General features: G+C 41.3%; 1 protein-coding gene across 3 annotated transcripts in view; it reads left to right on the forward strand.

The window, feature by feature from the left end:
* Positions 1-27,255, forward strand: part of Eip75B (Ecdysone-induced protein 75B) — a 126,171-nt gene that overhangs the window by 63,111 nt on the left and 35,805 nt on the right. The window contains exon 1 of one of the 3 annotated variants that reach the window (XM_083129774.1): positions 8,676-8,779. The exons of the other annotated variants lie outside the window; for them this stretch is intronic. Within the exon in view, the coding sequence (XP_082985900.1) occupies positions 8,749-8,779 (31 nt within the window). The 5' untranslated portion in view covers positions 8,676-8,748. Of the gene's footprint in view, positions 1-8,675; positions 8,780-27,255 lie in introns of those variants that run through there. 3 annotated transcript variants of the gene reach the window in all.

Consider the following 27,255-nt stretch of genomic DNA (forward strand, 5'->3'; position numbering starts at 1 on the left):
TGCTGGGAGAAGACTGGAAAATTACGACCTTACGTCACCCACCCCGCGAATCGAATCCAGGCTCCCCGCGTTGCAATCAGACGCCCCCACCGCTCCTTCCTAACCCTTTTCTCCCTAAGTATCACTGTAAACATTGCCCAATATTTCCAATCCTGCCCCCGCGTTTGCCTTCCAAGACATTATCTCTCCCCCAGTCCTCTATCTGGTCACGGTGTCGAAAGAAAGTAAATCAACAATGCAAACGATAAAGAAGAAGTCGAATTTAGGACACGCTCGAGAGAGGGCAATGCACGGGGGTCCTCGTTCCACACTTTTACTGCTCGCAGATGCCCATACTAGTAGCCTCACCCAGGGTGCAAGCGCTATTCCACATCGGTTTCACTTTCAAAGTCCCCGTTTACTAGCATGGTTAAAAAACTGGGTCAACATGGCACCCTGGTAGAGGCTAGGGCATTGCTCTTCGGCCTTCCTTGGTCGGTGAAGTACTTTTTTCTTTTTTCAGATCACATTCGTTTTAGCAGGAGGTGGGGGGTGTGGAATATACATGTCAAAGCACAAAGCCTCCACCAGGGTTCGGGTCTGATTGCGTCAAAGCTGCTCCGAGTTCCATTGTATCAATGCTAACCGAAAGGAGGTCAAACGGGGCCTGGGTAGAGGCTAGTTCATTCACCCTGTGACGCGATACACTCGAGTCAGAATCTCGCTGCAGCGAATTGGGGCAAGAATGAAGGCAGGCTCCGTGCAAGAAGAACGCAACGACGGTGGGAAACGTTATGGCGGTTGCGTGCTTCTTGCCACTGAGATGGTTGTTGCGGACGACCTCGGTTATTCGCGTGCCGAGTCGGGTTCAACGATCTCGGCTGCAGAAAGTGGGTTATCCTTATAGCTAGTATAACACGTACCCTGTTCACTTTCGACTACTTCGATTGGGCAAGAAACTCGCACAAAAGGGGGAAAAGTGTGGCAGAACGAAAGGCGAAGGTCGTTTATTGATTTCCTCGAATAAAAGGGGGGGGGCAATAAGACACCGATGTATGCATATTCATATACAAAACTGAGGTGATGTGGTCCGCACCAATTCACTTTCATTTGGAGCCGTTGACACCTTCTGAAGACTTATTGTTTTTCACCGCCTCTCCATGTTTCTACATTAGTCGTGGCGATGAGGACTAATTGATTGGATGCACGTTTACCTACCCAGTGCCTGCCTGGTTTAGCAACGGAGTTTAATCCATCAGGTGTAGTTTCTCTGTCTGCATTATTGCCTCCCCTTGTCTTGCTATCCATCTAATTCCCTCCTCCGCTCCATTTTTTCAGTTCTCTCTCTCTCTCTCTCTCTCTGGCGAAAGAGAGGAGAATAAAAAGTAAGAGAGTGTATAAAAGGAACAAAGGGAAATAGAGAGAGAGGGGAGGGTTAAGAAACAGAGTATAAGAAAGGAAAATAGAGAAGAGGATATAGAAAAGAAATCAAGTGTATAAAGAAAGAAAGACTAAAGATATAGAAGAGAGAGAGAGAGAGAGTACAAAGAAAGAAGGGAAGATAGAGAGAGAGAGAGTACAAAGAAAGAAGGGAAGATAGAGAGAGAGAGCACAAAGAAAGATGGAGAGAGAGATTACAAAGAAAGAAGGGAAGAGAGAGAGAGAGAGTACAAAGAAAGAAGGGAAGAGAGAGAAAGAGAGAGTACAAAGAAAAAAGGGAAGAGAGAGATAGAGTACAAAGAAAGAAGGGAAGAGAGAGAGAGAGAGTACAAAGAAAGAAGGGAAGAGAGAGAGAGAGTACAAAAAAGAAGGGGGGAGAGAGAGAGTACAAATAAAGAAGGAGAGAGAGAGAGAGAGTACAAAGAAAGAAGGGAAGAGAGGGAGAGAGGTGAGGATATAGGAAGGAAAGAGTTCAAAACAGAGAAAGGAAAATATAGAGAGATGAGGTGGAGGATGCAGAAAAGAGTGCGCTAAGTCCATTTTATGCTCAAATATGCTCTGGACGTACCGTTTTAAAGTATGATCCAAACCAACAATGTGCCTACACCGAGAATCGATCCCAGAACCCTTAAATTACAGAGGTTACAGTTTGAAGTTCACTTTATGCTCAGATGGGCTAATCGGGACTGGACCTGATTGAAAAATCTCGCGTGTGTGGGCTAAAGATGGATATCTATACATCGTTACTGACTACTGTTCAGTTGGAAAATACACAAAATTGAACACCCTCCCCCTTCAGGTATTCTGTGAAGTCCGGAGTATTATACACACATTAGCAATACAGGATAATGTCTTCACTACATTGGTCCCGCGGAGATATGTTTCGAAGCGTTGACTACGTTAGTACATATGTTTGTTGGCTCGATCTGCTTCTAAAAACTTTCCCCTATACGTGATTTCTCTCTCGGCTTTCCCTCCAAGGCGCTTCGTTCCATAACATAACGGTAGTGAAAGTGAGTATGTCCTTTCACCCAGAGCTGTGAGGACAAAGAGGCAAATAAAATCGTTATCTAGATCTCTTGGTCTTTTGTTTCATTGACGGGAGGAATTGAAGCATATGTAGTACAGATTAAACAGTAGAAGACATCTTTCATATTGGCCAGGGGTCCCGGGTTCGAATCCAGCTCGGACCTGGTTATTTGTGAATGTCCATTCATAAATTTCATCACTCATCTCCATCTTCGCAAATTAGCCAAGAGGCACAAAACGCGAAGTAAAATAAAATCAAACAATCCAACAAACATCTTTCATTTCGTTCTTGGAGAAATTTGCAAGGAATATGCATAATATTTCTTTCTATTCCAGCTTTGTCTCCATGCCCTATAGAAAGTAAGGGCTGGTAGAAGAAATATAGGGGGGTACGTGGTTGGCGCAGAATAAAGTTGCACGTACATGGATACGAGATAAGTAATAAGCAACTTTATACTCAGATAATAAGGTTTGCAACTCTGAATACGTAGAGAATAGACCCGTCTATAGATTGTAATTTCAAAACCGCTTATGGATCTTTATATTAGCTCCAGAAAATCCGGATATATAGTTTTTCTCAATTTCTCTCCTCTTTCTTCTATCTTTCTTTTCTGTTTCTCCTTCCCCAATCCATCTTCGTGTCTCACTGTCTGCCCGTCTCATTCTTTCCTTTCTGTTTCTTTGTTTCTTTCTCTCTCCCCTTCTCTGCCATTCTTCCTCTCCTCCTCTCTTTCTTCCTCTTCTTGCTCTTTCCCTCCATCTATTTCTTACATTTCCCACATTTCTCTCTCTTTCTCTTGCCCTTCCATCTTTTTCTTTCTTTCTTTCTTTCCTGGTTTCCCTCTTTTGTCTCTTACATATTTCTTCTCTAGGTGAGTTGAGGCCAGTTGTGACAGCATTTATCAAAACCAAAATCTCCATATAGCGAGGCCACTCTTAAGTGAGTAAGCATCTTGCGTAGGTGAGTAGATCATACGTAACCTAACGCTAAACCCGAGAGCTTTGTTTGTCCAGAACCTCGTCGATTTCGCCAACGCATTTTCTCTTTCGCCTTCCAGACAGGCGACTGAGTCTTCGGCTCTTGCCTTGCGTAATATCCATCAGGATCGTATTCCTTCATCTGTTGATCGAGTGGTTTAACCGTGGTTTCTCAATCTCTTACGCACTTGCGAAGGCATACTGTGAAGTTTGAATACTCTTTTCGGGATTTTAACAGTTGGTCAATATTGTTTAAACTCTCATCTTCCCGTGGCGCCATGTGCTCCATAGAATTGTACATAATGTGCAGAGTTCTGTGGAGGAGTGATTAGCACAGCGCGTTACGGCGCCAGAGATTCCCGTGTTCGAATCCTGACCTGGGCATGAGTGTTGCTTCATCCCGAAAAGTGGCAGAAAAGCGAAGTAAGATAAAGCAAAGGAATCAATAGAATTGAAATGTTTGTACTATATTGTCAATCATTTTCTAAAGGAACAGCAAAAGCTGAAAGAGACAAGACTAAGAAAGCAAATGTAAGCAAACCCCAAAAGGGGGAGAGGGGTCCTTGTGTTTAAATGTCGCGATTATTGTAATAAAACCCTTAACTTAACTTCCAATGTAGACACAAAATTCTAAGTGTAACTGTGGTTTCATCTCGATTAAAAGTGCATATTTTACGATTATGGTTTCATAATCTTTGGCGCATTTTCGCTGAAAGGAAAACAATGGAAAGCGCCAGTTGTGGTTTCCATTTGAGAAACTAGCAGAGCGGGCAAACCATCGTTCTCTTATGAAAGTTTCACTGCAGGCAAAAAAAAAGAAGGGGAAAAGTTAACTCGAGTGAGAAACGTTGCAACATCTCCCCCCTTGAGTGCTGCAGGAAATAAGAAAAGTATAATATGCTCGCCAGCTGCTTTTATGTACCTCTGGGGTTACTCGCGACCATGAGGATGAAATGGTACAGCCGAGCCATACCGAGGGTTCGAAACTGGTACTTCTGACTTCGAAGCACATTACGCTGACCGCTCGTCCTGAAGCTTGTACTCAAAAGTCCAATTAAATCGCTGCTCGATTTATCTTTACACCTTTAATCAGAATCTCGCTACTGAAGTTCCCGTGTTCGAGTCCAGGCCAGCATGGATGATCGCCTGATCAATTTAATGTAATCATCACCCAACTTCATCGTCGCGATTAACCAAAAGTGGAAGAATAATAAAAACAAGTCTGACCAGAAGAACAGAGCTTAGAGTGAACGTCAGTAAGGGAAATTTATAATAATAATAATAATACCAAGAAATCTGTAGAAACTAATGAACCATTTGTATTACTGGAATTCAAAAATACCTTGAGCGCGTTTAACCATCGACGCACTGAATCTGTGTGTATGTAGACCCAAGCCAGATTGCACCTAAAAAGTAAAAGTACTCCCCTGTGCATAGCACCACGCCATGAAGGCGTATAGGTGGTGTGGGGGTAACGCCCCACACTTTCTTGATCCGGTCGTGAGTGGGGGTGATGTGATCAGCGGGTGATGTGATCAGCATCACGCCCCTGACCGCCTTTACCCCCCAGGGTTTCCCCCAGGTACCCATGTTATTCGACGCTGGGTGGGCGCCGGGGCCGCTTCCAACATTAGAAAAGTTCCCGGGGATCAATACCCGGGACCTTTAGCATGGTAGTCAGACGCGTTACCGACTGAGCCACCGCGGCCACCTATAAAATTATATTCTTGGTGTTGAAGTTAGTGAATAAGAGACCTTGGATTCGAATCCCCTCCACCTTATCGTGTACGAACGCTCAGTTCCCCATTTAGCCTTTCCCCCTAATGGCACATGTTCGGACATTGTTCCCCTAACCTCGTTACCTCTAGATGCGAACTCCTATCCTTCTTTCGTGTTTCCACACCGTCAAGGAATTCCAGCTGCATTCGTGGAATTGAGAAAGTGGTTACAAGAATGGGGAGACTCTTTTTTTCTTACCTAATCGGCTCAGCTATGCTGTTGAACGGACGAATGTCGTTTTGTGTGGAAAAATAGTCGCTGACATCAGTTTTCAGTGCATTCGGCCACCGGCTGGGCCTCAGAAAGCCAACAAACAGCGGCGATGGGACAAGCTGTGGCTTATAAGTATATACAGATATATTTATATATATATGTAGATAACGTATATCCCCCCCTAATACATCAGCTAAGCTCCGTCCCTTCTTTAAAAATCACCACTAATGCGTTTTTTTTCTCGTACAAGGGGTATGGTAGATCAATGGAGTAATATGAATCATGTGTGTGTTCCGATGAGTCAGTCGTGAAGATCGGTTGACTCAGATTCAAGACGCAAGCTTTTCAGTCTCTGCTGTAGTACATTTCAGCACTTGTACTTTGGTAGGCCTACTTGTCTCTTATTCTCTATATCAAATGTCTAGACAGCGAAAGCAAACGAGATTCATTTGAATGCTCTAAAACAGCTATAATTTCTCACAATTTGGAATATCGTAAAGGTATTTACGAAATGAGAAATAAGGCCCAAATAATATTTGATTTCACAGCCTAAAGGAGCAGCATAATCTTGCAAACTCACTTCTCCAATTTCTCTAATAGAAATGCAAGTTACGTTGCCTGGTCAGTTGATTGTAGGAACTCAAGAATTCAAATGTATTGTCACCGGTAGTCAAAGCTGTGGGTGAACCCGTGAGCTCAAGGAGAAGCGCTACCCCTACGCTATGTGGATATCAGATAAAGGATAGGCAAATGGTGAGGTGATAGCTACCCAGTGTGGCAGGGCGGGAGGGGGGAGTTCCAGTTCCGATTTGCTTTAGTATACTTCACACTATTCTTCCGCTTTTAGTCAAAAGGATGAATATGAATAGTGATGAGATGATAATCATAAATACACACGGACAGAACACACCACCAGCCCGACAGAGGAGTATACAGACGCCAGAGCATCGTTAGGCTGCTAAATGAAGTACAGGGAGTGCCACGTGGAAGAAAGGTTGAAAATTGATTGGGTGTCTTCAAAAAAGATAATTTCTACACCCCCAGTACCAAAAATTAGCATCCAGGGGAGAGGGAGAAGTCCCTCTCATCCCCTTCAAATACCACCCGGGCATTTTCGAACCACTATGAGCTTTCGTTAATAACCAGGTGACAACGTTAACACTACGTCGTTCAGGAGGCCGTTGAGATATGATGAACCGCCACCTTCTACTTCTCGTAACATGATGTTTAAAAATCGCTAAGTGTATAGTAGACTGGTGTACACCTCCCCTTGGTTATGTATCATCATTCCACACATCTCACGCTGACCACTTTCCCCAGAAGACGTGGAAAGGAGTGTCGAGTGATAACTTTCACTGGATACTTTCGCTGATGATCCGAGAGAAACTGAATCCAAACGTTCCCATCAGGCTATCTTGTCTCCCCTTTTTTCCCTTCCAAACGAGACCGACTCATTCGCCGAAGAGTTGTGAAAATCCGTCTTACGTCATCCCTGTGTGGAGGACCGAATGGTAATAGCAGTTTATAATTACTCAAGATAATGCTGAGCACAGGGGCAACCTCAAAACGGACAGGAGCAATGAACTAGCCTCTGCGCGGCTCTCCGTGACCTGATTCGACCAGCTCGTCTTAGCATACGGCGAACTGCCCGAGGTGGGAATTTTCCGAAGCCTGCGCGCGAGGCTAGTTGTCCGTGGTATTGGTGGCCCACATCCCGGGTACTGACTCCGCGAAGCCGGCGACAGGAGGCAATGTCCTATCCTCCACCAGAGGGCGATTGGCCTAGTTCTACAGCCAGGACCCGAGCATTGCGCGACTGTTGCCGAGGTTGTAGTTTCGCGAGACCCCGCTAGAGGCTTACGTTGTTGTCCTACTTCGACGCCAAGGTGAATGCCCGTCATGTAGGTCCATTACTCTTTACGGAAGTTCTCTCCATGAGGCTCTGACGTAGCGATGTACGTCATTTCCCGTGTGATATGGTTCCCTCCCCCCATTTCCCTTTCGTGTGCGAATATGCCTCGCTGCTTTTGAAATTGCAAAGCGTGTCTTTTTCTTTCCTGCCGACCGTGGAAACAATTAGCAGCACTTTACTTGAAAGAATGCACTGATAGATGTTAACTTTCATTGTTGCTCTGATAGATGGTAACTTTCATTGTTGCTGAGTACCTGAACAGCATATTTGTCGCTGCAAGATGATCCCAAAATATGCTTTTATGTTGAATTACTGCCAATTAGTATTTTAACAACTATATCACAGGAATGCATTTCGCAACTTACAAACTTGACAACAGAGGGGGACACTGTTTCATCCTCTTAATATTCCGTTTTAAGTATTCTACCGCAAATATTTTCCATCAATTTTTATTTAAAATAAACAAAGAAAATTTGATCCAAAAAAGTACATAAGCTTTCCTCTTCTATGCTCTATTCGTTCAGTAGGTAATCTCTATAACGTTATGCTCTGCAACAGGTTGAGAGAATAGAATACTATAATAGACAGACGATATATAGCACAAAGCTGACCTCGGCAGAGTGGTCGCTGACGTTGGGGTCTTGAGTACGAATCCCGGCTTAGTCAGGGATTTATTTTGTAAGTGTGCCTTTATCATTTTCATCGTCATGATTAGCCAAAAATCAAGTCATAAAATAACCACTTATTCTTTCAGAGAAGGTTCACAATGTTTGCATTAGATTTTCGTCTGTCCACTATACTACCTAGGCTGACCGACCAAAACTAATAAACTGTCTATGTAAACAGAACCATCGACTTAAAATTTACATTTTGATAACCAGTAGGTTTCTCTTTTCATGATGACTTACTTGGAATAACTAAAATGGAACGTTGGGGAAAGTTTTGCTCAAGGTAAACGAAGAACGATTTAGCTGTTTCTTATGCAACCTAAAATACCTAAAGGACGTACTGGTTGCATAACCTGCAGGATGCATTGTTTCTGTGTCCACAAGGGCGCGTAATGAACTTGTTAAATTTCGCTTTTTCGTGAATTTTTTTAACGGAAATTACTGAATAAATTACATTAGCAACTCTTAATCACAGCGCATGGAAAAAATAGTTAAACAAACACTGTTGAGTACATTGAACAAACAAAAATTGTTGCAGCTGCTCCGATAACGAATGAGAAGTTTGCGTTTCGTCTCGTCATCGTGGAGATAAACAGATAACAGCAATTAACAATTCGTAAAAGGGTATAAGAGTCATTGACCCAGCTCCACGATCGCAGCACGTGCTTTTCTGTGACATACCAGAGTGTGAGTGCGTCTGGTGCTGTTTACGGCGACCGAGGGTTGAAGAACATTCCGTTTTGGGGACAAATGGGACAAGAGGGTCACCGGTACCTGCCAGGTAAACAGATAATTTGCATTTTTTCCTTTCTTCTCTCAGCAGATCGACAGGAGAGAACTTGCTGTGTTGTGGACCTTTGGTTTTCTTGCCAACAATAAATATCAGTAATTGCTTAATGTGAAACAGTATTTCTCATCATGAGATTATGATAGCAGTGCTCGAAGTGATTAGGAACCCCGGGAGGATGATACCCCCCTTCTCCCTGGTAACCCCAGGCTCGACCAACCACCACCCAGCTAGCAACTGCCACTTCGAGCGCTACGATTTAGTGGCGAATCCGTACTTATTAAAAAGAAGAAAGACCATATTTTCAACAAGGAGTGCCTCAAGTGCTATTAGCTGTATATTGTAACATTACCTTCATATTTTCACTCTTTATATTCAGAATTGTTCGTATTTTACACCGCTTTTTCGCTTCTCTGGGTTAATCGCAAGGAAAATAATGAATTCAAAGTATGGAAGGGAAACACGCAATGAAACACTAGTGCCCTCTCTTTTTCACCAAAAAAGCTCGAGCAACCACATTCTAAATTGTATAAAATATCGCATTTTTCGGAATTCGAAATGCGGAACATAGAAAATTCCCTCGAGAGTGAAGTGATGAAACGTAGGATGGAACCATCATAATGCCTTTGGCAAGGGTTCGATCCGGGATCGTTGGCTTCGTAGCCCATACCACTGACCACCCCGCCACGGAAAGCGACTAACCTATATCCGGAGTGCAACAGCCCTTTGTCGGGCCAAGGCCTGTTGAGCGGCTTTTTAGATTGGCGGTCAGGGCATCGATCCCAACCTGTGCATTCGCGACGACTCTTGTGTTCAAGACGCTAATAAAACCCCTCAATTTCGATGATGCTATAGTATGAATTTCTTTCACCGTGAAAAATACTGTACTCTTGTATCATGCGATAGTCTAATAGTTTCACGCTACGTTCTCGTAATGTAGCTTCATGAGTAGGTGTTGGCTCTCTCGTTGACTTCATCGTTCATCCTAGTCATCGGGATTGTGCACAAAATAATCAAGTCCAGTATCTCCAAGATACAAACTATGCGCAAAAATCAAGCCAGTTCCTCAAAATACAAAAGTCTGCATGTCAGTTTCTCCAAAATACAAACTGTGCACAATTCCGTTTCTCCAAACTACAATCTGTGCGCAAATAATTTTCTCCAAAATACAAACTTTGCGCAAAAATGTTGCCAGTTCCTCCAAAATATAAATTATTAACAAAAATCAACCCCGTTTCTTCAAAATTGAAACTATGCTAAAAAATCTGGCCAGTTCCTCCAAAATATAAATTATTAACAGAAATCAACTCGTTTCTTCAAAATTGAAACTATGCTAAAAAATCTGGCCAGTTCCTCCAAAATATAAATTATTAACAGAAATCAACTCGTTTCTTCAAAATTGAAACTGTGCTAAAAAAAATCTGACCAGTTTCTCCAAAATACAAATTGTGTACAGAAACCAAATCAAGTTTCTCCAAAATACAAACCGTGAGCAAAAACTTGAGTTAGTTTCACCAAAGTACTAAATACGCACGAAAATTAAGTCAACTTCCCCAAAATTCAAACTGTGATCAAAAACAAGTTAGCTTCCTCCAAAATACAAATTTTGAACACAAATCCAGATCGGTCTCGCGGTTTGTGCTCGAAGGAAAAAAGCCCCCAGTGTATTGAATACGCGAGATGTGTTTTGGTACAAGGTCTACCCCTCCTTGCGTTCCACGGAAAATGTAATTTCGTCATAATGGCCATAGCTGTTCTCTCTATCTCTCTCTCTGTCCCAGAGACGTCAGTTAACTCGGAGCCTTTTTTCCCCTTTACGCAATCCCGAAAGTGGGCGTTTGGAGACGCGGGTCAACAAACTTCAAGTCGGTCAAGTCCCCAGTTCGATCCTGTCTCCATCTCTCGGCGGCTGCCTCAACTACGTCCTCCGCGAAAGTTACCTTCTCGCAGCATTCTGCCTTGACTTTTTCGCTTTCAAACTTTTTTTTTTACTGTACCCGTGATGCAACGCGACAACGCGCGTATGTATTTGCCAAGGTGTAGGCTGACGAGAGTTCACGCAATATGCCCCATTGAAGGTTTCCATGTCCTCGATTCGCTACGGTCAATGACCAAGAGTTTCCTTTCACTGCCACTAGAGGCCAGGCATGTCCTCTTTACTGTCCAGATTCTTGTTCCTATTGCATAGTTATGGAAACATGAACTTCGTAACGATGACTTTTCGTCATCGGATAAACAAGGCTTTTCGATATCTTATAAACAATGCACTTTCATTATTTCTGCTTATTTTGCGTTACTTTTTGGAATTCATTGCAACTTTTATCTTTAATGAACTGTAGATAAATTAATACTTCGACATTGATAATTTGGCAAGTGAATAATAGATGGCTCTGTATGTATGTGTAGTAATTTCCTTGAATTATTTTATATTGTATTGTAATAGTGAAGAGCAAATCACAAATTTTAGAGCATGTTAACGTATTTGTCGACATCTGTTCTTCTTTCCTTGCATTTTTTATATCTTTTCATGTTTTATTTTGTCTTTTTCTATCTTCTCTGGGTAGTTCTTTTACACTTTCTTCTTTTTATATATTCCCCTATCTTGCATTCTTTAGTTTTCCACCTCTCCTCATCATTTTGCATTACATATCGTAGTCTAGTAGTGATATAGTCTAGAATTGTTCTCTTTTCTGCTATCGTTCCTTTCTTTCTGGGTATTCTTGACCTCCCCCATGTATGTCGACCTCCGTGGCGGAGTGGTTAGCACAGCGCGCTACAACGTTAGGGGTCCCGTATAAGACGTGGGTGTTTGTCCTGAACAATATATGGAGAACAGATTAAAACTAATATGAGAAAGAATTGAACGAGAATGAAATGGGAAGACTACTGCTTAGGGGTTTAAAGTGTACCCGATAGTAGCACATAGTGGTTCAGATCCCATGTCAAACTATAGGTCCAGTCCCGATTAGCCTATCTGAGCATAAAGTGGACTAAAAAACAAACTCGTGTATTCTTTCTTCACCTCTCTGCTCCATACTGCATAAGGATATCTTATTCCGCCTCCATGCCCTATATGATGTAAGAAACCTTAGCAGTTAACTGAAATAACTGTGGTAAAAATTACCGATCAGCATTGGAAGTTTGAACTATTTCTTAATTTCTTGATTCTTTCTTACTGTTGCTGTGTTTTCATTACATTGCCATTGATTTTTATTGTTTCCCGTCTCCATTTCCGTTGTTGGCGACACGTGATAAGTTCCAAACAACCCCCCCTTCGGTGCTACGTCAGCTGTGAATGATCTTGACTGGAGAACAAACAGTTTCGATTTTCTTCCCCCCTTGGCAGACACACGAGACTCGTAAACCCAAGCGACAACGTGCCTCACGTTTTGCGCAGGTGGAATGTCACGTGTTTTCAAGGTTTTCGGAGTACTCGGAAATACAAGAGAGAAGTGCGTGGGCCAAGTAGAAGAAAGTTTCATACGCATGATTCGAAAAAAAAAAATATTACCTGTTCGTTCCGGTTCGGGTAAGCTCGATCTCTATCCCGAAAACATGTTTATTAGGTTTTTTTTCACTTTCGTTTCGGTCCAGACGGTATTGTAATGTAATGTATAGACTTATCAGGGAGTTGGATTATTTATTCAATGATATTCTGTCGGTTTGGTGTACGTGAGTGTGAAGACGTTGAGTGCGTATTTGATTTTCCAAGGAAAAATTCGTCCAGAAGAAGATTATATGTAAACACACACACACACACCCTTCGAAGTAGCACCAGTACCGATTTCCACCTTTTCCAATGTTTTGGTCATTTTGAAAACTCACTCTAGAGCTAGACCATGGGTTTTCGCAGAATTTTTCCGGTGCCGAGGGTCAAGTAAGGAAATATTCCCCAAAGCGTTGCTTCAGGTTTAAGTTTCCATGCTTCTGCAACCATTTATACCAGCCGCAGTTGTAATTGTAATAATGCAAATTAATATGAATGAAATAAAATTTTATGTGTGAAATACTTTTTTTTTGCCGAAATTCAAATTTTAAGGTGGAAAATGCCCCTTTGCCCCACCTCTGGATTGCCACCCTGTAGAGAGTATGAGACTTGCATGCGTTTTGAGTGCAATGCCTGGGACACAATTTGGCGAGAAAGTATTTACAATACATTCCTTGATTAGGTGATTTGCTTTATTTTACTTCGCTTCTTGTGCCACTCTTGGCTAATTTGCGAAGATTGGGATGAGGGATGACATGATGATATTGATGAATGGACACTAACAAACATCCAAGCCCAGGTCGGGATTCGAACCCGGGATCCCTGACGTCGTAGACATCGCTTGATTTACAAGTCGTCAGGTGGCCAATGGGTGGTGAGATAACCATGCTGTCTTAAATTTATAAATTTTGAGCTGAAATGGTGCGTAAACATTAGACACCTTTGAGAACTGACATGATGTTGTATTTCAGGGTAATCGGTCAACACGTTTCAAAGATGGAAAAAAATACAGATTTTTCCTACGTAGCGCGCGTTTCAAAGTTTGTAAATTGAAACGATTTAGCTTTTATATCGCAATTCGATCAGTTCTCACATTGTTCATCTGTATAATATTTTTTAAAAGAAACTGTTATTGTAATGTGTATGCAACTTCCGCGCTCTTAACAGTAACAGAAACTAGATTATTTTTATTATTATTATTATTATTATATGAAAGGCTTGAAGTTCATCGTCACAATTATCAAAATATAGTGTAAATGAAAATTTAGCATGTCAATGTACTCTGGAGTGTAGTAGTCTCGAATCGATTCGGCCGTTCCTGTTGCTGCTAGTGACATCTATCGGCGGACCCGTTGAACCAACCAAATGAAAATTTAGCACGTCGATAGAGGGCACCACAACAGATTGATTATTCTATTGAAACATGATCAAAGAAATCTTTTTGATAACATACTAATTTTTTCAGTGGGAATTGAATATTAAACTCCGCCCATTTTGGATGTCAGCCGTTAGTCTAAACTGTGATATTAACAACTTCATTTGTCTTCTATTGTCCATGTTTATCACATGAAGTTGATTGAGACTCGGGTACATAAGAGAACCTATGAATATGTATTGCAATCGACCTCTGTGGCTGAGTGGTAAGCACAGAGCGTTATGACGTCATGGAGTCCCGGGTTCGAATCCAGGCATGGTTGTTCTTTATGAATGTCTTCTTCATCAATTTCATATCATCACTCATCCTCATCTTCTCGATTAGCAAAGAGTGGTGGAAAAGCAAAATAAAATAAACAAAACGAATCAATGAAAGCATATGCGCTGCATTCTTGTTAGTGACATAATTTCTGGCAAAGCAAGGGACGTTGACGCTTGACTTATTTACGTGCTCTTGCTCTAATTTCTTTGCCATTTACCTCTATACTGTTACACCCTTAAGGAAACTTACTTCCTCGATTGTGCAATTAATTTCCGTTCTTGTGTCAGGATTCTCCCCCTCTCATTCTCGTCACGTGCATCCTCCCTTAAAACACAGCTTAATCCTCTTCTTCGAAAAAACAATAGCCGACTGCCATGTTTTCTAACCGAGAACATTCGGTCATGTGCAGAGGTTGGTGACATTGCTGTCGGGGACACGTGTTACACGTGAGTCCAGAACGAATCCGCACGAGTGGATGCCTCGTCTCCAACTGCTCAGTCCGTCCCCGCGTCTTCGAGTAGTCGGCATTAAGTGTGCTTTATCCTGGATGTCTGGCAACATGCCTTACGAAGATGCTACGTGGTTTGCAGGTATGTTAGGATACTCAGTGTTAGAAATCTGCAGGCCTGTCCTGAAATTCTCGCCATCGATTTGAAGGCACGGATACTTTTGACTGGTAACAGTCCCATGTACAGTCAAGGAAACCGTAAGTGTGAAAGGAAATCAAGTTTTGATCTGCATCCTTAATCAGTAGGCAACCTGCATTTTATTTCATAATAGCCTATTGCATATCCTCTAAGGATACAATTGCCGATGAAGTGTGTGTTGTAGGACAAGATACATGAAACCTTGCCAAACGGTTGAAGAATATGTTTTACATTACAGCAATTTCGTGTAATTGAACCAGATTAGTTTACACTTCATTTAGAGTGTAGTGTTTCAGTCAGACGTGCCACTCCTCCAGGTGGTTTATATTCCCTGTGCTCCCTTTTTTTTCTGTTTTCTAATGGCCGACTTCCGCTCTACAACGCCAGCGGTTCTGGGTTTGAATCGTGACGTGGGCATTCGTGTTTTTTGTGAGTGTTCCTTCATCAATTTCATCATAATTCATCTTGATCTTCGCGATTAGCAAAAAAAAGTGCCGGAAAAGCAAAGTAAAATAAACCAAATTATTGATTGAGTTGGTGTTGTAAGTCCACTTTATGCACAGTAAGGCTAATCTGGACTGGACCTACAGTTTAAAGTGGGATCCGATCGATCAAATCTGTTTCCTAATGAATAAGTATTCAGGAAATTATGACTAAAGTGTGGTAGAGTTATGAACCACTTCTCTCTGCAACGTGGAAGTGAAGGATTAGGCCCATATTTAAGTTACTATCCGGCATTCTTTGGGATGGTTGAGGATAGACAACTGTCGAGAACCACGCAAAATGTACAAATCAGGTTTTGAGTCTGAGACCTTCCGACGTGCGAAATCAGAGGTCTAAGGTTTAGGAAGTAAATTATCGATTTTCTGTGCTACATTTTGATCGTCACGATTTAACTAGACAAACGTATAATCGGCGTAAATTAGGAGTAAGTCCAATCCTATTTTATTATCTCACAAGAATTACCACGCGAAACTTGGGTTTCGGACACAAACGATGGGTTATTCTGACAAAAATGTATTTAGATTCATTCCTGTACCCTACATAAAAAAGGGTCTTGCATAAATCGCTTTTTTCTCTTGCAAATCCCCGCAACCGTACATACACACAGCGGGACCGAGGTCGTTGTCTCTAGGTTCTCCTGCCACCTGGCGGCCACATCGTGAACTCGTACGTGTTGGTTCAACGGGTCCGCCGATAGATGTCACTAGCAGCAACAGGCACGGCCGAATCGATTCGAGACTGCTACACTCCAGAGTACATTGACTTTGTTCATTGTAGTTATTCTGAAGGGAAGAGGAGGCGTGATGGATTTAAATATGAACTATCAAGAGTGCCAATTAGGGTTATCGGACAGAGGCAATCTCCATTAATGTAGTGCTGTGACCTTGTGTTCTAATCGAGTGTTGGGTGAACGCACCTCGCCGCCTTCTGTATTCGTGCTGTTTACCTTGCAACCTACCGAGTTTATAGCTGATATAAATAAGCAAATATGCGCGTAAAGTAATGGACGATTTATTTATTTTTGCTTTGCTTTTCTGCCACTTTTGGCTAATCGCGAAGATGAGGATGGGTGATAATATGGCAAAATTGATGAAGGGATTGAATATTCACAAATAACATCAATGCACAGGCAGTAATGGACGATAGAGAGCAAAATGAAAGCAGAGATTTTCAAACATGTGAGTTTATAACAAAGGCCTTTTTAACAGTCGAGAACGCCCCAAAATCATAATTTTCAATGTTATGATTTCTGATTCATTTATCGATTTTAAAAATGTGACACTGGAGGCAAATTACCAAGCCATGAAAAAAGAGAAAACTAAAAATGACGCAAAAGCACAAGAAATATATATTTTGACGCTAGGCTTATATTTTATACGATAACCGCATTCTAGTTGAATTTGTATTTCGTTAACGAATTTGAACATTTTCTGAATCGGTCGGCACATTTCATTTCAAGTCTCGCAATTTGCAATAGCTCTTTGAGTGGTCTTACGTTATTATATGAAACGTAAATAGAATTTTTGAAAGCGAGTGTGACGAATCTGTTGCATTGCTTAGTAATATGTGAAACAAAAAGTTATGTCTTTTCAATCGCAATCTTGATGCTCAAAGCATTATAGGGTATTCATGTTCATTGTTGGGATATTTTGTAGCCGTACATAACAAATACAATGAGCACACACACACATTCTTCTCAGTAGCGATTATACCAGTAGATTTTCAAACCCTAGAAAATCAACTTATTCTCAGGAACGTGTGGCATTTTCGAGAAAATACACGCAGACCTCGAAATGAAGGTACATGAATTGATAGTGAAATATATAATTTTCGTTTCTTTCAAATGATTGCGTCCGAACTTCTCAATTGAAGCATTTTAGTGCACAACAGGGAGCAGCGGCTGGAAAAAGTGACGCTTAATGCGACACAATACGACACGAAATACACAACTACACGACTCGACACTCTATGAAACTTCATCTGGAAAAAAGATTCAAAATCTTATATTCCTGTCATTTTTCAAAGCTGCTTCTGCATACTGTTGGAATGTGCTACCACCAGATGCTACATACAACAGCTTTAAAAGGGCAGTAACAAGAGTACTTCTTAATGAGCTTCAGTACACATGGCCGGATTCAGCATGCTTGCCTTGACATCGAAACCAAATAATGAGCAGATTTGAACCAGAGAATGAGTAAAATCGTTTTTATCTGTTCTGTATTGCTGGTTACTAAAATATTTAGTAGGGATAAATGTAACTATGTGTTATAGTATTATTCTGTTTTTGTATTTTTGTTTGTTTGATTGTCAAGTTTTGCGGGTTAAGTGGTAGAGTAGCAATTTCTAATTATAATCGTTAGCTCTGTATGTTGGCTCGACAAAATTACTTGTCATCATTTTTCATGAATTCCAACAGGACAAGTTATTTCTAACACCCACTTAACCAATGAAAAATGTGTATTTCGTCAACAATAATGTACAAGCAGAGATTGGATTTTGAGCCGAGTACGCCCTTGATATGAAACACTCGAACGACTACATTACCGAGTTCGGTTCTTGTGTCTCCGACCTATGTAATTAATCGCCATTAGACAAGTTTTTATCTCACGTGTTACCTTTATTTACCTAGGTGTCAATGACGCTGTATAAAATACACATAATTACCATTGTAATATCTCCGCGCCGCCTGATGAAAGTGATTGGGGACACAATCGCTTTTTCCTCGAGTGCGATGCCTTGGCGGCAAGTGGAGCATGTGACGTCACGGCTGTTTGCTAATTTTTGCATCTTACGATGTGTTTGCGGGGAGTTACAACACGGCGCATGGAGTCAACGACCAGGATTTAGGTCACATCCGCGGACTTTTCTCGAGTTCACCTACAGAGTGCAGCACCGTCGGCCGCAACAGCGAAAGTGGCGATGGCCTTGGAACGCTCGAGAGGTAAACGACCCGAAATGAGGTTGCGGGGGTTGCAGAACCTTCCAGGATATGTTGGGTGCGTCAGGTCGGTCGGCGTGTTGCAACCACGCGGGCGGCCTGTGGCAATGCAAGCGAGCGAAGCCTCCACCACGAGGTGAGATGAAAGAGATTTCCTCATGGATGCAGTGACGTTACGAAGTTATGTTTTCCTAAACCCCATGAAACCACGTAAAAACTCCTTCATTGAAAATTGTCCAAGAGAATATGCAAAATTGAAAATGTGACCGTAAGATGTCAGGAGAATCTAGGAAATGTATACTCGGTAAAGATACCTGCGGTTGCAAAGATATAAAGTTAAAATTAATTTATGTGTTACACCTTTTTACAAAAGCTAACATGAAAAAACTAAATATACACCTTCTTCAAAACGTTTCCGTCCGAAAGTCGAATTTACTATGATAATTCGATCAAGATGGGTAGATTATATTCTAAAAGTTGTTTTTTAAAAAAGCGTATGCGTTAAATTATACAGAGTAGTTCAAAAGTCGCGCAACCAAAACTTTGAAAATTTATATCATGAAAACTGTAAGAGATATTTACATTTTTTTTTCATTATAAAGCCTCATCCATTGAGATATTTTTCAATGCTTAACATTATCAATGTATTCCATACAGAAAATTTAATAACTGGCGGAAGGCAGCGTTAAAATTTTTCCAGAAATGCACTTTTGAGTGAGAAAACTATGTAAGAAATTGTCGGAGGGTCATAATTAGACGTCTGATGAGTGACGCCATGCCAATCTGTCATTTGCAACCAAAAATGATCATGTACAGCATTTGATGGATTTATGACTGGCGATTTTATGGGTTGAGTGAAAAACTGCCATTTTTGGCACATATCTCCGTAGCTGGCTCCATATTCTGCACTAAACCAGTGATAACTGAAAATGGAAAGAGTAAATAATGAGTTTTCTTATTTGGAAAAACTTTGAATATGAATATGTTGAACACATTTTCATTCGTCGTACTAGTAGCAGTATTTATAGCAAGTTGGGCAGAATTTTTTTCTTAAAATTTTTTTTTTTTAAATTATAGTTAATGAAATGAACAAGGAAAGCAACAATGAAGTTTAACATATCATATACAAAGAATAATAGTCAAACTAAAACTTTGTTTTTACGTCCAGTTTATGCACAGATACGCTAATCGGGACTGGACCCACAGTTTAAAGTGGAATTCGATTCACTAAGTGCGTTACTGGGGATTGAACCCGTGATCCATTGATTAAAAGGCGATGGCGTTATCCCTACATCATCGTGGGGGCCACTTACAAAGAATAAATCCAGGGACTTTATAATGTGTAAAACTGCTCATGAACCCTCAGTTGATGTTCATAAGTGCAACAATTGAAAAAAGTGTTCTACTGGCAATAATAGCAGAAATAGTAACAACAAATTGATTTGCCACTTGGCTAATTTCCGAAGATGGGGATGAGTGATGATGGTATGATGAAATTGATGAATGGACACTCACAAATATCCATGCCCAGGCCAGGATTCGAACGCAGGATGTGCAAGTGCTAACCACTCCGCCACGGGGCCGGCAATAACAACAAATTGGAACAAGGTTTATAGAAAAGTAATATGCAAAGTGAACGACACTTTTTTTTATTATTATTATTATTAATGGCCTGCCTTACTTTTGGACTAGAAATAAAGTAATTTTCGTACTTGAAATACCAAAGGCGTAGGTTTAACAGTGTTTTCGAAGCCAAAAGTATTTGAAGACCCTGTTTCGGTTATATTTGGTAACGTATTTTTTAAGAATGAAACACGATTCAAAACCTGATATATGTGGCTTCGGAACGAACTACGCTAACCACTAAGCCACGGACAAAATATAACTCCTTCTCGCTAGAAATCCTTTTTTAATTTCCATAGAAGCGAGAGCGCTTTTCTGGGTCGGGGGAATTCAAGTCATACGCCGTAACGGGAGAAAGGAGTCGCGACTGCAGAGCCGCTCTGAGGTCAACGACCGAAGCGCGTGTTACATAAGTACATCTTTTGTTTTTCAGCACTTGCTCCCATTCTATACGTCACTCGAAGAAATGAGCACGGGACTTCTTTTCCTCGCCTAATCTGCCTTAAGACAACAACGCGGAAGTGCAGCAAGAGAGAGGGAAGGGATGTTTTCAAGAAAAAGTACACACACACAATATAGAAGTTATCTGGTAACAATGAACTCTTGCTCGTGCCACGATCTGGCAACACCGGTTCAAAGGAGGCCAGTGATCTCGTATCGCAAAGTCCACAAATGCGGTCGCAGACTCGTTCTACAGAAAGAGTGTGGGTGCACAGAAAAGATAAGAGTTATCTCGATCGCTTGTTTATACATGTGAATACAGGAACTAACTAATGCATGTCCCGTTGCAACTAAATTGCGGTACAGTAGGTTTCGAACTGAAACTTTAGCCAATTCCTTTTCTTATTGATATTTTACGTCACTTTTCCTCACCTTTTACGTTATGAAGATGTCATGAATAGAAGAAGACACAATGAAACGCTATCGGGTTGCAATCAAAGGATCCCGTGTTCGATTCCCGCTGAAGACACAGTATGCAGTTTCATCTCCCACTTAAAATCTGAAGGTCCTGTCCTGATAATCCTATGTGAGCATAAAGTGAGCTTAAATTTCTTGGAACGTCCACAACGTAATCTACGATTCGCACCAAGAGCCTCTGACTTCCAGTTTTCCAATCTTACTGAACTCATACCAATTTTAAGCTTCTCTTGACCCCTTTTCCTTTCCTGCTCACAATTATTATCCCTTGCTTCTTCTCTGTCGTCATTTTCTTCAATTGTTATTTACTGTTAATTTTTGTTATTATGTCTTATCACTCGCTCAATCATCCCTAACAACTTCATTAAGTGCATCTTAGTATTATCATTCCTTGTTTGTCTTAGTTTTCCCACAGGTGTCGTTGCATTAATATTATGTCATATTTAGAAATATATATATATATATATATATATATATATATATATATATATATATATATATATATATATATATTTGTTGTTCTCTTTTCAATATCTGTAGAATTTAAATTGAAAAAATTGGGTGTCAGTACGTGGAACTAATTCGAATGTATATTATCTGTTGGGCCAGTTGCCCCTTCCCTCAACTTCTAAAACTAAATTATGATTATCCACACTGATGTGTCTAAAACGAATGTTTGAAAACGAGTTGAAAGATAAATAGCATTACTTTTTTCGTTGTTTCACGTTTCTTTCATATACCGGGTGGGCCATATGTCAGTTGTCACTAGCAATCGTTAGACTGTTTTGCCTAGCGTAGTGGAAGTCAGTTGTGAACATCACTAGTGCAAGAATGTTGCATTCTTATATTGGGTAATACGCACTAGTCAAGTTCACAACTGACTTCCACTACGCTAGGCAAAACAATGTCTAACGATTGCTAGTGACAACTGACTTATGGCCCACCCGGTATTTTGGTATATGAACTAACTGGGTGATGAAACCTTCGACTAGGATTCGGACCTAGGACCTCAGGCTCATCACAAAAAAGACGGGAGGGGTCCATGCCCAATATAGCCCGGATGAAAGTAAGGGGAGCGAGCGATGATTGCGTCCTTGCCAAAAGTCATAACGCACCAGCGCGAGTGAAATGCGAATGCCTCGTGAATACGGAATAAACTTACGCACAAGAGTGCGCGCCATCTATGAGTCATCGGACGAAATGCAGCACTGCATTTTTGCTTCCATTTCGCACTTATCTTCGTGCATGCGAGTTGAAAAAAAAAAAGGCTTCTCGTTTTGCTTACAGTGAACCAGATTCGTTGAGGTCAGGTCAGGCAGCGCGTTGCCCGGTGACCGAGTTCAACGCACTGAGAATCAGTGTTGCCAACGCAGGGAGGCAGAAAAAATGTCGACTTGCTTGTCAGCGCTCAAGGTGTGGTCGCAGCAAGCTTCCGAGACGAGAAACATAGGTTTGAACACGGGCGTCGTTAGTTAGGGGACATGAGGGATGCGTCCCCATTAATAGTCCGGAAAATGTGTTATATATATTTGAGATACTGGTGACGGCGTATGGATTCGATTATCAATCTGCGAGTTTATATTTTCTAGCACGTATACAGAAACGTACACCGACGTCACGTGTTGCTCTTAATTCTATTCATAAGCGAGATTTTAGTATTTTTATTAGGAAAGGTGCATAATATTTGTGTTAGATTTGAACTTTGGTATACTTTCCTTACTTTGCGTCGGTTTTCTGCCACTGTTGACTAATCGCGATCATGCGAGTGAATAGTTAGATTAAATAAGCGGAGATACATTAGCAGTGCGACATTCGTGCCTAGGTCGGGACTCGAACCCGGAAACTTGGATGGCCAGATCTCTAGTCGACCCCTCAACACGCATCTAAACTCTTATCGGCATATTTAAAGTTAATTCTGAGTTATCGGCATATTTAAAGTTAATTCTGAGTTATCCCGTGCTAGAAAGTTACCTTACCACACACATACTAAGTCCAAATTAGGAATTTGTTGGTAGAAGCGTGCAACATAAGTATTATACGAAGAGTGAAGGTGAAATACAAAACCATGACCTGTAGCTAGGCAACCGTGCTGTTTGCCGGAGGCTGTCCCGTTATTTGGGGGAGGCACTGTAATAAACGCGTGCCTCTCAAACCCTCTGTGACCCCTAAAAAGTCCAATTTTTTGGGCACTTTTGTTCCCTCGGCTCAGTATTACCCTAAATCTGGTTCCAAGCGATCCACGTTGGCAACACTTGCACGAAAACCCAGCAACGTTGCCAAATGGTATCCTAGGTAACGGTGCAGCTGACGCATGCGCTACTGGGGTGCACTGAACTCCGAAGAATAGCGCCGGTCTGGAAGATTCTCAAAGTCCACGGGACAAGCGGGTATTCAATGGGGGGCCGGGGAGGGGGGGGTACAAGGAAAAGGAGGAAACTGGTGAAAAAAAAAAGGTTAGGTGGGTGTTGTTGACTTCACGGTGAATCTTTAGGGGTCTTTGTCCTAAATGTGCCACTGTTGTGGGAGGGAGACCATTGACTTGGTTTAACCTTGGTGCGTGAACCAGATTACGTGGTGCTGGTACTACCTCAACCTGTTTAGCACGTCTGCGTCAATTTTCCCCCAAAATGTTAACTGTAAGAAACAAAAACTATACGATTTAGCACCACACTTTGGTTGCTGATAAATTGGGGGGAAATATATTCATTCACAAATCAGTTGTTGAAGTCAATGCCCTGTATTTAAAATATGGATGTAATTTTGGGACCTTTTCCCGTGCTGTTTTTACATTCGACAATTGCATAAGGTCTGGCCATCGAATATTCCATACGTGTCCCCCTCTCTGGGTGCTTCTTTCTATTTATATATTCAATAATAAATATTTAAGCACAATCTTTTCAATACCCACTTCTGGTTCTCACTATGTTTTCGTCTGCTCTCCTTTCGTTTATTTTTGGCCCTGTTTCTTCCTGCATCATGTTTAGATAAAAACGAAAGTCATTATTCACCGTTTTTGGCAGTGTTAAACGTTGTTACCTTTGAATTATTGGGTGCCGACCTCCGTGGCGTAGTGGTTAGCACAGCGTGCTTCGGCGGATTCGAATCCAGGCCTGGCCTTCTTTGTGAGTGTCCCTTCATCAGTTTCATCATGTCTTCATCGCCGCGATTAGCCAGAAGTGGCAGAAAAGCAGCGCTAAATAACAAGCAATCAAATCAAACCATGAGAATCCTAACGTGTTACTTTCTTTAATATATTTCATTGTTCATTTCAACAAGATGGTCTGCAAACTTTTCTAACTAACTAGGTTAATGATAACATGGAGATAGAGGTATAAATACAATGAAACTTTCTACACCTTACTATTGACTCGAAGCTGAAACTCCCGCGCTAACCACTACACCACAGAGGCTGGCGTACGCAGGATTTTCTTTCGGCAGGAGCTGAAAATGGTGGATAGTATAGTTGCTTTCTAAGGGGACTAAATGCACAATAAGATATTTCGAATTTTCTATTCTCAAAAATGACAATGGGGGCCATTTTAAGGGGATTTGCATTCCCAAACTTTTCACTGCTTTATTTGAAAATTTTATTTTTTTCAAAATTTCGGGGGTATAGCCTCATCAGCCCCTCTCCCCTCTGCGAACGCCAGTGTTTTGTTGGGCGGCAATTGTTGTAAGAGAGGGGTCGTTGCACTCGCGTCAATGTCTTTACAATGAGATCCTCCTTTCGTATTTAAATTCGCAAAGGTCGCCGGAATGTTCCTGTGTTCGCAGAACGACATGCACGCCCTCTACCTGGCCCTAGGAAGAAGGCAACTTTGAGGAATTCCCCAGATGGGAAGACAACAGAGAAATTTTAAAGAGAATAGACCCGTTACTTTCGGATCGTGATCCAAACAAGATGGTTACGACGGAAGGTACGCGTGTGGCGTATGACGTCAAAACATTTTGCAGCACAGGTGACGTAGAAGAGTGCGTCATACATGCTGGTTAAATGAGTCACCCACCTGCTACCTTCTTTCCTCCAACGGTTCGTCCTGGCCTCTTCTCGGTTATCAGTCCGGTGAATGGGAAATTTCCTGTGGCCCCCTACGCGAGCTGGAATTCGGAACATCTCTTCACTGGAAGAAAAAAACAAGAAAGAAGACTGTGAACAGGTCGTTGATCCCAAACTTTGGATTGTGTCATCAGCTACAATGCTTTAGTAACCTCTCAACGCTAAGGTAACTACGCAACACTACTATTCACCATCCACCGAAGAACGATAGAAAAAACTGAATAAGAAATAGTCCCTTTCCTGTTTGTTGCCCCCAGCGTCACCTTGCCCATGAATAGATAGTTTGCAGCAGTACATCTCATAATATGAGATCGTACATCAATACAGAATCTACGTTGAGTGATATGTGCACTATTTTTCTGCGCTCAAAATTCCTGTGCATCTACTCTGAGAAATAGTTCCTTTCCTGTGTAGTTCTGTTGTTATTGTACCCATAATAAGGTCCCACAACTTCAAAACAAAACTCCGTGAAATGCGTCTATTACATGCACCATATTCCTACGCGCAGTATTCCTGCGCAGCTACTCAGAGAAATAGTTCCTTTCCTATGTATAGTTGTGGTATTATTTTGCGTGTAAATATACTTGTCATAGATTTACAGCTGGTAATATAAGATTCTACAACTTCAACGTTGATTGTTATGATTTTATCACATGCACTATTTTCCTACGCGCATGATCCCTGCACAACTGCCATTCCAGCAATCAATAGGGTTTCTCAGAAGAAATAGTTCCATTCCTCAGTGTTAGTAAATGCATTATATATGTCCAGCAATGATATAATATAAATATATGTCTAATATCCCAAGAAAAGAAACCGGATAAGACGTAGACATGTATTGGAAAATGAAAGTGAATTTATAAGAAAACCCAGAGAATGATTTCTTAATTAAATGTGAAGCTGTTTAGTGAGCACATACATCAGATTACTGTTAATAAATAATAATTTATAGCAGTAGAAAAATACCACATTTAAAACAAACATATGTGTAGACCACACGAATAGCAGTTACATATATCGAATTAGACAGCTCAGTTGGCCGAGCGCGGAGTCAACTTTCGATCTCGTCACTGAAGATCCCGGGGTCGAATCTCGGCATGAGCATGTGATCAATTTAAAGCACTCATCCTCATCGTCGCGATTATCCAAAAATGGCACAAACGCGACACTAAATAACAAAAATGCAAATACAGTGCGGAACTAAGTTGTCACTGTTCAGTTGCATTAAGCAGCGCAATGAAAAACTGCAAACAATGGGCGGGGAGGGGGCAGAATCGAAAAGGTTTCCATCCCATAAAAATAGTGTCCAGGACTATTTAGCCATATAACTGTTACGTTACAAGAATCACTCCATATTTCTTTGTTCCTCATGTCATAGGAGTTTAACAAGAATATTCTTGTAAATTTTAACACTGCCCCCGATCCTCTTGGCCCGTTACGCCTATGTCCTGGCACCATTCCAGTGAAGCTTCCCCACTTTCGCCCCCCGTCGAAAAAGCATGGAGGAACGAGCAATAAACACTGGAATACCTGGAATAGACCCTCCAGCATTTCCAAGAAGGCCCACTAATTGACGTGTTCCAGAAAGAAGTCCTTCGCATTTCATGCCTGTCCAGGGGAGATGTATGGACCCCCCATAACACCCTCCATTGTAGGTGACTGCGGTTTGTAGGTCGTTGCCTTGGAGTGAATCGGGGTCCTTGCCCTCGAAATTCTTCCTTCTTCTCAACGCCACTTCCCGTTTACCACCTTCCTTGATTTTTCCATGAAAGCATTCCGTAGCAGACGATGTGATATTTAGCGATAGATGTAGTAAAATGCATTGGGCCATATTCGTGAAGTTCTTGCATGCCCATCAAGTGTCTCACTCTACATCAATTACAATTTAAATAGTTTATTACTAGCAACATTATTGCTATTATTATTAATAATAGCATTACTTTTACTATTAATAATACGAATACATTTTGTTATGACGTAGGAAATTATTATTATTACATGACAATACTGTAAAGCACAATGCCATATATCCATTTTCTAGCTTATTTATAGAAAATACCACTAACAAAATGTGTAAGGAAGATAATGTTAAAATAAATATGTTTTTATGTTGAGAACTTTTTTTAAAAAAAAGAGAAAAGTCGAATCTCTACTTAGTACGTAGGCACAGCTTTACGTGAAATTTTGTTACTATTAAGGTACCTATTGTCTTGCGACAGAATAAAAATAGTGAGGAAAACGCATTGAATTTTCTGTGTATGAGAATTTTATATTTTGAAAAATGTACTAAATTTTGTTAGTAAATAATGATATTAAACTCCTTCTTCTGTTAAGTTTTGTAACGACAGATAATGAGATCGTGCAACTACCGCTGTCGCAGTGCCATCTATTGATGGGTTTCGTTTATGACGAAATTGAGGCCGAGGAATCACCACAGTGGGTTGAGAATCGTTTGCTAATGGTTTCCGAAGCTGCTGTGTCGCCCGCGGCCGTACAGACATTCCATAATCCAATCCAGGTTGCCACCGGAGGCTTCTGGGAAACGGAAAGGCCACTTCCTTTCGTTACAAACCTTCCCCCCCTTCTCCTTCTAGCCGTTC

The sequence above is a fragment of the Lepisma saccharinum genome, chromosome 1 (genome assembly GCF_977018435.1).
Source record: "Lepisma saccharinum chromosome 1, izLepSacc3.1, whole genome shotgun sequence".
NCBI classification, from domain to species: Eukaryota; Metazoa; Arthropoda; class Insecta; order Zygentoma; family Lepismatidae; genus Lepisma; species Lepisma saccharinum.